Genomic DNA, 13,442 nt, shown 5'->3' with positions numbered 1-13,442 from the left:
CACAATACAAGCAAAGTGAACAGAATATGCAAATACACACTGGCGAGAAGAAACTGAGTAGTAGTTGCAGATGAAGGTGGAGATGAAGGCATGGCTGGTCGTGAAAGGCATTGTTGACACACCATTCTTGAATTTGATTGAAAGGTGATGGATATAATAGAAAAATCTTAAGCAAGAGAGTGACATGACCGGATTTTCCTATTAGGAATGTTATTTCAGCAGTGATATGGAGAATGTTTTGCAATGTGGACAAGAAGAAAAACAGGAAGAATAGATAGCTATTGTTGTAATCCATGTAAGAGTGGGGAGGGGATGCCTCTGAGAGATAACCAGATGATAGAAAGGCCCAGAGCTGATGATTGATTTTATACTTGGAGAGGTGTAGATATGTGTGCAAGCTTATCTCACAAATGAGCTAACTGACCTAGAGTGTCTAAATGACTTGACCAAGGTCATTCAACTAGTTAGCAGCAGAGCCAATATTAGATGTCAAGTCTCCTAATTCCAAATCAGTTGTTCTCCCTATTATGGCATGTGGTTATTTGTAAATCAAAAATTTTAAAAATCAGGTCATATTTAAAGTGACTTAAGAGAACTTGCTACTTAAGAAATCTTTTGTATATACACTGCAAAAAGTACAATCACTCCTTTAATTTACATTCTAAAAATAGTCTCAAGTGTCCTGATGTTTAGTTTATATTTGTTTGATCATACAGTAAAAAGTTCTTTTTGAAATAGATTTTCAGTATTGTGTGTGATTGATAAGTATGCTGTTTTTCTATGTGATTATAGTAGTAGTACAAGCTTCGAAAGTGGAACAAACAGTGAAGATATTAAGAAAGCCAGTGTTCTACTGATCCGTAAATTGTATATACTGATGCAGAACCTTGGACCCCTTCCTAATGATGTTATACTTACTATGAAACTCCACTACTATAATGCAGGTAGGTGGAGACCTCTAGTCAAATTCCTTCTTAAGTCTTGAAGTAATATTTTATATAAATAGAAGGATTTTGCAAGCATCTGGAAGAGATGTCTGTTGCTACACATGAAAGATTATTCTGACTTGTTCTGTTGAAACTCACAGTTTTCTTCCCTTTTCATTTTGCAGTGACCCCACATGATTACCAACCCCCCGGTTTTAAAGAAGGGGTAAACTCACACTTCCTGCTGTTCGAGGGAGAGCCCATAAACCTGCAAGTGGGATTGGTCTCCACTGGCTTTCATAGCATGAAAGTAAAAGTCACAACCGAGGCCACCAGAGTGTCTGATTTGGAGAACAATCTCTTTCAGGAGAATGGCACTACCGAGATTGCGCATCAGGGTCTAGACTGTGACGAGGAAGAAGAAGAATGCAACGATCACGTAAGGCAAAGCTTTAGCGATCCTCCATTGCTTCAGTTAAATACATTTGACATTTTTCAGTTCCTACACAGGTCGTATCACAGTAACAGGGTCCAATAAAGTGTGCCAAGTATAAAAACTGAAACAAAACTATGCCCTGACCTCAAGGAGTCTTTATTCTAAAAAAGTACTGTCTTCAAGACTTTGTTAGATGAAATTGTCCATGACTAGGGGAAGAAAAAGACTTTCCAATATACTTCTTTAGTAAAAGGTACCCATGAATTTAGAAAATTTGGGATTTTCTTTCTTTCATTTATAATTAATGTATTTTTAGGGTTTAAAAAATATTCTAGGTGTTTATTCATACTCACTGGAAGTATAAATAAGTTCTTAATTACTGAGGCAATTGGGTGGAAGGGGGTTGAGGGAGAAAAAAGTTATGGATAAACTCAAGTCAGAATGAAAACAAAATGATAGCCAACTCTCGGTTATGTGAAAAGAGACAAGCTTTGGGTCTAGGTCCCTGAGGAAAGCCATGGGGCTGGGGTTGGAGCCACTGGAGCCAAACAGGCAGGGCTCTGAGCCTGTTACCTTCCTACTCTCTCCAGTAGAGACCTGGAGTTGAGTACTTTCTCAGGCCCCACTGTACCCTAGGTAAATCTACACCCTGTTGTCTAGATAATAGAGTTTACTGTATGCCAACACTGTATTAAAAGGGTTCTGAGTTAGACATAAAGAATTTTCAGACTGCTTAGTGGGAAGAGATGCTTTAAAATCTTTTCAGGAGCTATTTTAAGGTTAGGATGCTAACTTATTTGCTTGAGATAGTTTGAGTCCTACTTAAAGATAAATGACTGCAGTTGGTAACTTTTAAATTCTTTAAAACTGTTAAATTCTTTAACTCTGTGTTATGTTTCATACACTGAAAAGAAGTCTTACTTCAATTAATGTAAATAATACAACCAAACAAACAATGTGATTTTTTTTTTTTATTTTTAGTAAGTATTTTCACAATGTCACAAATGATAATGGCTTTAGATTTTGATGCAACTTTCTTCTGATTCTACTCAAGGAAGATATAGCTAACATAGATTGGTTTTAAAAAGATAAAGGTTAAGAAAAGAGTGAGCATGTTTGAACTGGATTTTTATCTTTTAAAATTAAGAATTTCTTTCTCTTTTACCAACTACAATGAAAGCAGGACAACTTGAGAATGAATAATTCAATTGATAGATTAAATAAGACATGTGATAACACTTTCCAAGCATACATTTAGTAGGAATGATGTATGCAAATATCGGAACTTTGTGGTAAACTCAGTCAATTCAAGTTCCTCTCTCAGCCAGCCAATCATATAAGAGAATTTAGTAAGTCTAGTGAAGTGCTTACTGACATTTTCCCGGTAGGAATTCCGTTGTTTTCCTTCGTGGAATACACACACACACACACACATTCATACACGTATATACATATATAGAACCCTTTATTGCTTTTAAAAATTATTATATTTTGAAATATATCATGCATATAGCAGAGTATATAGAAATAGTATGAAAAGTTTAAAGAATAATGAGAACATCCATATACCCTCCGTTCAGGCTAAGAAGTAGAACATTGTCACTACCTTTGAAGCCACCACGTGCCCCTTCTTCATTGCATCCCCTCCTCCTCCAAAGGTAACCACTCTCCTAACTTCTATGATAACCCTTCCCTTACTCTTCTTTATAGTTTTACCATTTATGAGTATATCCACTTGTTTAAAAATTTTATATAAATGTAATCATACTCTAGGTATTCTTCTATGATTTGCTTCTTTTGCTTGACTATCAAAAATGAGATTTATCCATTTGTGTGTGGTTGTTCATTAATTTTCACTGCTCTAGATTATTGTACTCTTGACAGACATTCTTTCTTTTTAATTATTATAAACATTCGCGTACACACCTCTTAGTACATATATGCAAGAGTGTTTCTAGGGAATATACCAAAGAGTCCTAGGGCTTGCACATTTTCAACTTTATTAAGTAATGCAAAACTGTTTTCCAAAGTGGTTGTACCAATTTATATTTCACCAATAGTGGAGAAAAGTACCCTACATTCTTACCAACATTTAGTATTATCTGAGTTTATGTTTTCTGCCTATCTGCTGGCTGTGAAATGGTAATACCTCACGATTTTGATTTGCATTTCCCTGATTATTAGTGAATTTGAGCATCTTTTTATGTGTATTGGCCATTCTGGTTTTCTTATATATAAAGTAACCTTTGAAGTCTTTCATGCATTTTCTATTGGATTATTTATCTTTTCCTCATTGATTTAAAAAGTATGTTTTACATAATAATTCTTTTTCATTTGTTTTTGTTGCAATATATTTTTTTAGGTTGTGGCTTGTCTTCAGTTTCTTTAAGATGTCTTGTGATAAAGAAAAGTTCTTAATTTTAATGTAGTCAAATATTTTCCTCTAATATGTGATTTTGGATATTCTTAAGAAAACTTTCTTTACCTGAGGTCATTTATAATACTCTCCTATATTTTATTCTAAAAGTTTAAAGGTTTTACTTTTTACATTTAGGTTTTATTCCACTTGGAGTTTATTTTTATTTGTGGTGTGAGGTAGACAAGACCCCTTTAACAAATTTTTTAATCCAAGTATAATATACATACAGAAAAATACACACATTGCATTGATACGACTCAATAAATATTCACAAACTGAACACCAGGGCTGAGACAAGAGTGAGGCAAGCAAGGTGAGAGTGAGTGCCTCTTTAAGTTTTTCTCCCTAGGTATCTTGTTTGCCTCACCCTTGTCCCAGCCCTATTGAGTAAACATGTGAAATCAGCACCCAGATCAAGAAACAAAATACTACCAGCTTCCAGAAAACACAGTCTTACTTTGCAGTCACTGTTCTACTCAACAAGAATATCTCTATCCTGACTTCTATTAGCATGGATTCGTTTCTCTTGTTTATTTTATAGAAGCAGAATTGTAAAGTATGAACCGTTTTTCCACTCAACATTATGTTGTGATATTTATCCATATTCTTGCTTGTTGTTCTAGACCATTCTCACTATTTATCAATCTAGTGTTGATGGGCATTTGGGTGATTTCCTATTTTTGACTGTTATGTATAGTACTGCTCTGAACATTCTGAACATGTTTTTTTAGTGAAATATGTATAAATTTCTAGTGGGAATAGAATTGCTAGGAGTAGAACTGCTGGGTCAGATGGTATGTGTATGTTTAGCTTTAATAGATACTACAAAATAATTTCCAAAGTGATTGTGCCAATTTACACTCCCATCAGCAATGTATGAAAGTTGTGGTTACTCCACATCCTCACCAACCTTTGGCATTTTCCATCTTTTTCATTTTAGCCATTCTGGTGGGTGTGTAGTGGTATGTCATTGTGGTTTTAATTTGCATTTCCCTGATGACTAATGAAGATGAGCACCTTTTCATATATTTATTGGCCATATTGGATATCCTCTTTTGTGAAGTGTCTTTTCAGTCATTTGTCATTTTTTTCTATTGGGTTCTATTGGGTTATCTTTCGTTCTTATTGGTTTGTACTTCTGCATGTATATTCTACATATAAGTCCTTTGTCAGATACATATACTGTATTGTGAATATCTCTTCAACTTTGTGAGTTGCCTTTTACTCTCTCAAAGGTGTGTTGTGATGAACAGAATATCATATTAATTTTAATATAGTCCGATTTATCAATCTTTTCAGCTATATTTGGCAGCTTTTATTAAAAATTTTTTATCTGCTATAAAGTTTACAGAGATGTGCTTAGCTCTATGTTTCTCTAAAAAGGAGAAATAACGACAGAAACAGAAGAGAGTTTTAAAGTTATAAAAGACCTCCATGAATAACTTCATACCAAAAAATATAAATACTTGACTTTTCTCTCCCCCACCTTCACGTATTCATATATTTTGGCATGAAGTTATTCATGGAGGTGTCTTATAATTTTAAAAATCTCTTCTGCTCGTATAGTTATTTCCATGTTTTAATATCTGGTGCTGTGTTTTTGGTGCCCCATTTGTTTTTCTTAATTATATTGGCCAAAAATCAGTATTTTTTATTACTCTTTTCAAAGTCATCTTTTTTGTTTGTTTGTTTTATTTTTTGTTCATGTTTTGCTTTTATCTTTGTCTTCTTTTGTTTCTCCGGTTTGGTTTTGTCTCCCTGACTCCAAATTTACCTTTCCATCAAGATATAGACATATATCCTACACGTACCTCAAATTCAACATCTCCAAATGGAATTTCAACTTCTGAGCAAACGTGCTCTTCCTCCTCCCAGGTTCCTTATCTTGGTGTTGCACCATCACTTTACCAAACAGCCTGACCAGGAATGTGTTCAACTTGTGTGTTCTTCTCACTTCTCATATCCTTTTGGTTACCATTTCTGTCTGTTTTGCCTTTAAAATATTTCTCAAGTCTGGCCCTATTGCCATTGTGCTGATTCAGCCCATCATCGTTGTTCTTTGTGAATGACAGCTGAGTCTCCTGAGCCTCCCTGATGTAAGCATTGCCTCTCTAATCTGTCTTCCAGAGTGGCAGAGAGTAAAGGTAATAAAACTATGATGATCATTTTCAAATATTTCAAGTTAATTTATTTTGTGTAATGTTGAAGGTCAGAATGAGAGCCAGTAAATGAAAATTACAGTGTGAGGGGAAAGAGGTTGATTTTGGCTCAATAGAAGGAAAAACTTTCTCTTAAAAAATTTTAAAGCAATATTACAATGACATTAAAGTAATTTAAAAAGCAACGCAAATCTTCACAACTGTCCTACAATCCTATCAATACTGTTTTTATTTTTTTATGTTCTATCCCCTCCAGTCTTTTTCCACAGATATATATATAATTGTATATGGTTTTAATTGTGGTGTATATATAAATTTGTTTTACCTTTATACTTAACATAAATTTTATAAATGTGTCCCACCTTAATCTTCATATTTTTAATTTAAATGACCTTTTGTTTCATTTAGGTACATACTCTACCATTTCCCTACTTTTAAACATTTAGGTTAATTCCTGATTTTGCTATTATAAATAGTGTTGTAATAAATACCTTTGTATGTATGATAGAATTTTTCCTTATTTTCTAAGAATATAGTATCAGATGTGAAATTTACAGAGCCTGAAAATTTGTATAGCTCTCCAATGAGTATTACCAAATCATTTTCCAGAAGCTACTAGCTTCAACTCCTCAGCATGGATTTTCTAACAATGACAACTACTTAATAAATCTGGCTGTCTGGAGAAGGGTGAATTCCTTGTCACCAGCTGTGTTCAAGTGTAGGTATATACTGTGTTCAAGATAGAGTAGAGATGGGGCCGGCCCCATGGCTTAGCGGTTAAGTGCGCAGGCTCCGCTGCTGGCGGCCCGGGTTCGGATCCCGGGCGTGCACGGACGCACCGCTTCTCCGGCCATGCTGAGGCCGCGTCCCACATACAGGAACTAGAAGGATGTGCAGCTATGACATACAACAATCTACTGGGGCTTTGGAGGGAAAAAATAAATAAATAAAATCTTTAAAAAAAAAAAAAAGATAGAGTAGAGATGATTGTCTCTAGGGTGTTACAAGAGAAAATCATGATTTAGAGGGAAGGTTGAACTAGGTTGACCTCTGAGACCTCTTCCAAGCTAAGATTCTCTGGGATATTTTTTGAATTCTTATTAAGAGTATAATGCCCTGCTAAGCACTGTGAGGAAAACAAAGACATATAAAATATAGTTTCCACCTTTAGAGAACTCTGGCTGAAGAGACTATATCTACATAATCTAATGAGAAATAATACTGGAGAGTACATGAATGAGAGAAATAATATTAACTAACAATATTGAACATTGTTCTCAGGGCTGTACATGTATTATCACATTTAATCTTCCCAGCTATTTTATGAGGTAGATTCTATTATTATCCTGATTTTACAAATGAGGAAACTGAGATTTAGAGAAATTAGCCCAAGGCTACATATGCAGTGATTAAGTAGCAGGGCCAGAATTCAAATCAAGGCTGTTGGACTCCAAAGCCTATGCTCTTAGGATACAGAAATAAGGATAAATTGGCACTGTGTGGGAAGGTTTCATTGAGTTGGTGATTTTAAGGTTGAATCATATTTTGATTGGCAGAGATTAAGGAGGAGGACATTCCAGGCAAGTTGGAAAGTACAGTATGGTAACATCAGAACTTCTGTCTCTGTGATTGGGAATTCCAATACTGTACTTTCCATATCTTTCCCTGTATCCTACATGACTTTGTTGAAATCTCTACTTTTGGTAACCTCTAGCTCAAAGATTTTTAAAAACATTTTTAAATCATAAAATTTTTCTGTTAAAATAGGAAGTTTACAAAATCTTGATCAAACAGCTTATACTGCTTTTTCACCAGTGATTCATAGTAAAGAAGTGATTTAACATCATCGTCTTGTTATGAGACTATTGTGAGATTGAAAAAAAATTCAATACAATTTTATTTTTCAGGTTATTCTTTATCTTGGTCACAGAAAGACAAATATAAAAAAATTTCTACCAGTACTTGAAATTATTCAATATCTGTGCCATTTATTTTCTGGTGTGATCCTTAAGATCTGAGGAACAATGCAAAAGTGAGATTGTAATTTGGCAATGGATTCAGAAATGATAAAAGCACACAAACTTGAAATTTAAAAATTCTTAAATTATAAGAACTCTTAAAATCTAACTCCACTTGGAAAATAGGACATGGAACCCAAGTAAGAGACCAAGGAATCCCAGCACAAAATAGGGTTATGTAGAACTGTCTGAAAAAAACCCTATCCTAAATGTGTCCTTATCATTTTATCTGCCTCTGCAACACCTTCGGGATGGGTCTTCATTCCTAATGGGGTAGTTTGGGCTTAAGACCTAGCTAGTAAGGCCAGACAAACACAATGGCACCTCACAGTACTCTGGGGAATTGGGCCATTTTCTCTGTTTGAGTCAACTGGGCAAATAGCAGTAAACATATACACTAGAGAGAGACTTCTGGACAGACTTCTTTAAAGAACTCACCTCTATGGTGACAATCAACACATGTTCTGGAATTGGATGTGGAATCTTATTTAAATTTTATGTTAAGTTTAAATGCTGAGAGAAAAGTACTTCTTTCTAATAGAGATAATTAACCTAGGCCCCTTAAAAGACTAGTAATTACTGACACATATAGACAGGTATAAAAAGATGGAGAGCTAATGTTGCCCAGGTCTACTTTGGAGACCGATACCTAGGTCTACTTTTAAGCCACTACAGTTCTTTGGGAATTCATATTTTTATCAAATTTTTAGGTAGGGGTTCATATGCTGTAATTTTCTAATTTTCTGAGATCCTTATGAGTCTTTGTACCTCCATGTTAGAAAGAGTTGCTAGATACTCTATATAGATTTTTTCTAGTCCTTTCCTTTGTACCTAGGAATCTTGATCCAGAATGGTATATTTTTCTCATCTGTAACATTAATTTAACTGAAGCATAAATAATTCATACAAATGATGTTTTTTGAGGGTGAGTTAAAGGCAGAGAAGATTGTTTTTTTATAAGGGTCACAAGCATTTCTAAAGAACCAATTCAATAGTTTATCATTTGGTTTAGTTACAATGAACAGTTGGCTTTTTAAGCATATGTCCAAACATTTATGCTACATATTCTACTATTTTCCAAGTGTGGTAAAAAATTGGTTTGCATTTTGCATGGATTTCAGTGTCTCATTTCAATTTAATAATAATATTTTGAGGTAGTGTTTTCCTAAAATTTTGATGAATTCCACAAAAGAATACATATATAACAATATATGGCTTACCTGGATGCATTTTTTTTTTTATGTGTGAAGTCCATTTCTCACTCTTTTGTGCTAACACATTTGATTAAATTGCAAGTGATTTGTTTTTGAGAAATTAGAATGTAAATTACATTGGTGCCAAAGTAAATGGTACCATTTAAGTGTGGACTATAAAGATATTTTCTGAATTCTTTACAATTGCTTTGTATTCCAGCCAGTGGATTAAAACAAGAGCCTTTTCAGTCAAAACCTATTTTCTCCCACCAAACTCAGAACTGAAGTTTTGCATATTTGAGGTATAGTCTGATGATTTTCATAGCATCACATCTCATGAAGCATGTATGTCTTGTTTGATACAATGTAGTATTGGCAAGAATATCTTAGATTCTTGGAAGTAGAGTTGATTATTGAAAACGTTGGAGGAGGCACATTATCTACAGAAAATATTCAGACTTAAAAACCGCACATCATTCTCTCTTTATCATGGGGCTATCATTTTTTTTCAGAAAGTTTCTTTTTCTCAAATAGGAAATTTTTTTCAATTAATTTTTCTGTTTTGCACTACAGAATGTAATTGTTATCCTTTGTTAATCATGAAAAGAGGAATGAAAGTTGGTTGCCTTTCCCATCAGTCTTTAAGTCATTTCTTTTTTTATATGAATCATTCTATAACATATCAGAGAATTATTTCCTTCCTATTGTGAGTGTGAAGAGCCACACCGGTGATCTGTGTATGTTTCACTTACATAAAGAAAAAAAGAGTATATTGATATGTATTACAGCAGAAGAAAAGTTGAGCATAGTGACTAATCTTAGGTAGGAACATTTTGGATGTTACTGTTAAATCCTAGCATTAAAAGAAATAAGTTTTGTTAAAAAAAAAGAAAAAAAGGAGTAAGACTGAGAATGTCCTGTTTCATTAAAAAAAAAAAAGATGCATGTAATAGTCTGAAATAATACAATGTTATCATTATATTAAAACCAGTGTAATATTAGGTTCTATTTAAATTTGGATTTTTTTCAAAATGAAGACTTGGTTGAGATTTAGTCACTTGCACATTGGAAAAAATATAATGATAATGTTACTTAATTATCTAGAGTTATATTCAGTGGACCAGTTTTTCTAATACTTGTTATATGTGCTTCTTGTTTTCCATTTGAAGCTTAATTATCTATTGGTAAACAGATGAGATTATGGTTTGTAACAGATCTAGGCATTGTAGGGAGAGTAATTCTTTTAGCATTTATATTAGAATCTCAAAATTGAGATCTAAGACTTTAGAAGACTAGTCCTTCAGATAGATAGTGGTAAAGAAGAGCTAGAAACAAAAGTATATATATCCTTTATGCAGCCACCACCTCAAATTTGCTTCTTCCTGCGTGACGGAGAGGCCCTTCTGCTTTGATAACCAAATTCAGAACAAACAGAAATGTCATAGCTAATGGCACTATTTTGATATTGAAATGTCTACACAAAGCTCATTGTTAAGAAAGTTTAAAATAATATTCTAAAATATTCTAATCAACTATAAGTTATAAACATTTATTCAGTCAACAAATTTTTATTGAAGTCTATCATGCTTGAGTCTCTGTACAAAGGCGGTGTACACCAAGATAAATGGGCCAAATCCCTGATTCAAAATTGCTTAGGAGAAATGAAACATAAATAGCTTTATATAAATCATAATAACAATAACACCATTTATTAAGTGCCTACAAAGTGCTTTATATACATATCTTCAGTTAATCCCCACAACAACTTTGCATAACATTTTATGGCTGAAGAAATAGAAGTTCATAGACATTAAGTGGCATGTCCAACATTGGCTAACTAGAAAGCATCAGAATCAGTATTTGAACCCAGGTCTCTCTGGCTCCAAAGCTCATACTCAATTGATTAAACCTTCCATTCATTCATGTACAATGTGAAACAACGTGAAAAATCCCACAAGAGAGCAAAAACCCTATAGAATGATCAAATTCCACTTTTAGTCATGAAGGAATAATGTAATAGACCTACTCTCCTGCTATAAACAAGTAGGAAACTGGGCAAAATATATGAAGCCACAGTTTTCAGACGTTAGACAACAGGAATTGCAGAACTGTGATCCCCGAGAGAAGAAAAACAAAATGAGCCTTAGAATCCCCCTGACTCTCTCTCAGGAGGTACTTTCTGGACCACCATCACAGGGAGGGGGAACCCAAGCAGAACATCGCAGTGTTGCTGGGTTGAAGAAACAGAGATTGGCGTTTGAGGAAGCTGAGGCAGTTGGAAACAGAGTGTCAGAAGGGAGAGACCTATTGAGAGAAAGAGCTCCAGAAATCAGCATAGGGGGTCCCCTGAGTCTTTGGTTGAATATTCAGCTTCTCAGGTGTGGGTTGAAATTCCACAATGTCGGACAAAGAAAACTGTTGGGAAATCCTAGAGCTCTAGAGCTCTCATGGGACTGGGAGATGTTTGCATAATGACCAGTTACGTGGAAAGACCTTGTTGAACACTCGGGACATTCAGTAGCAACTCCAGAAGGGTTACACCTTAGCATTAGGGCTAAACCAACCATTTAGTGAAGGCTGCCAAACTTAACTTTAACAACTTAAAAACAAGCCTTGAAAGGATCAAGCTTATCTGCCTGCCAAAACCAAATTCAACACTTTTTTTTATCGATGTCATAACAGTTTATAACATTGTGAAATTTTAGTTGTACATTATTGTTTGTCAGTCACCATACAAATGCATCCCTTCACCCCTTGTGCTCACCCCCAACTGTCTTCCCCCTGGTAACCACCAAACAGTTCTCTCTGTCCGTGTGTTAGTTTATCTTCCACACATGAGTGAAATCATGTAGTGTTTCTCTTTCTCTGTCTGGCTTATTTCGCTTTACATAATACCTTCAAGGTTCATCCATGTTGTTGCAAATGGGACGATTTTCTCTTTTTATATGATTGAGTAGTATTCCATTGTGTGTATATATATATATATATATATATATATATATATATATATATATATACACCACATCTTCTTTATCCAATCATCAGTCAAGGGACACTTGGGTTGCTTCCATGTCTTGGCTATAGTGAATAATGCTGCAATGAACATAGGGGAGCATAAGCCTCTTTGGATTGTTGATTTCAGGTTCTTTGGCTAGATACCCAGTAGTGGGATAGCTGGATCATAAGGCATTTTTATTTTTAATTTTTTGAGGAATCTCCATACTGTTTCCATAGAGGCTGCACCAGTTTGCATTCCCACCAGCAGTGAATGAGGGTTCCCTTTTCTCCACAACCTCTCCAACATTTGTTATTTTTTGTCTCAGTGATTATAGCCATTCTAACGGGCGTAAGATGATATCTTAGTGTAGTTTTGATTTGCATTTCCCTGATGATTAGTGATGTTGAACATCTTTTCATGTGCCTATTGGCCATCTGTATTTCTTCCTTGGAAAAATGTCTGTTCATAACCTCTGCCCATTTTTTGATCAGGTTCTTTGTTTTTTTTTTGTTGAGTTGTGTGAGTGTTTTATATATTATGGAGATTAACCCCTTGTCGGATATATGATTTGCAAATATCAAAATTCAACACTTTTTAGAGGAAGACAACAAAATCTAAAAACTCAACTACATAAAATTCTTATTGTATAGAATCCAGTAAAAATTTATTGACATAGAAAGCAGCAGGAAAATTGACCCGTAACGAAAGCAAACCAGTCAGTAGAAGCAGACTCAGAAATATCAGCAATGATAAAATTAGCAGATAAGGACTTTAAAACAGCTATTATACCAAGTGCAATAATAACCTATGTTTACACAAACACATGTGTACAAATGTTTATAGTGGCTTTATTTGTAATCTCTAAGAACTGGAAACAACCCAAAAATTCCTTAATGTGGGAATAAACTTAAAATAAAAAGGAACGAACTACTGATACATGCAACAACGTGGATCAATTGCAAATGCATTATGCTAAGAGAAAGAAGCCAGAATCGAAAGACTACAAGGCCGGCCCTGTGGCTTAGCGGTTAAGTGCTCGCGCTCCGCTACTGGCGGCCCGGGTTCGGATCCCGGGCACACACTGACACACTGCTTCTCCGGCTATGCTGTGGCCGCGTCCCACATATAGCAACTAGAAGGATGTGCAACTATGACGTACAACTATCTACTGGGGCTCTGGGGGAAAGAAAAAAAGGAGGAGGATTGGCAATAGATGTTAGCTCAGAGCCGGTCTTCCTCAGCAAAAAGAGGAGGATTGGCATGGATGTTAGCTCAGGGCTGGTCATCCTCACA

At 34.9% G+C, this 13,442-nt stretch overlaps 1 protein-coding gene across 1 annotated transcript in view; it reads left to right on the top strand.

Annotated features, from left to right (window-relative positions):
* The window catches only part of HORMAD2 (HORMA domain containing 2), a 75,729-nt gene that overhangs the window by 21,087 nt on the left and 41,200 nt on the right, over window positions 1-13,442 (top strand). The window contains exons 8-9 of the mRNA XM_004429794.3: window positions 793-944; window positions 1,112-1,365. Of these exons, the coding sequence (XP_004429851.1) occupies window positions 793-944; window positions 1,112-1,365 (406 nt within the window). The remainder of the gene's footprint in view (window positions 1-792; window positions 945-1,111; window positions 1,366-13,442) is intronic.

Source organism: Ceratotherium simum, chromosome 35 (genome assembly GCF_057802395.1).
Source record: "Ceratotherium simum simum isolate JZ-2026a chromosome 35, ASM5780239v1, whole genome shotgun sequence".
Lineage (NCBI taxonomy): Eukaryota > Metazoa > Chordata > Mammalia > Perissodactyla > Rhinocerotidae > Ceratotherium > Ceratotherium simum.
This window is presented reverse-complemented; position numbering and strand designations above follow the sequence as displayed.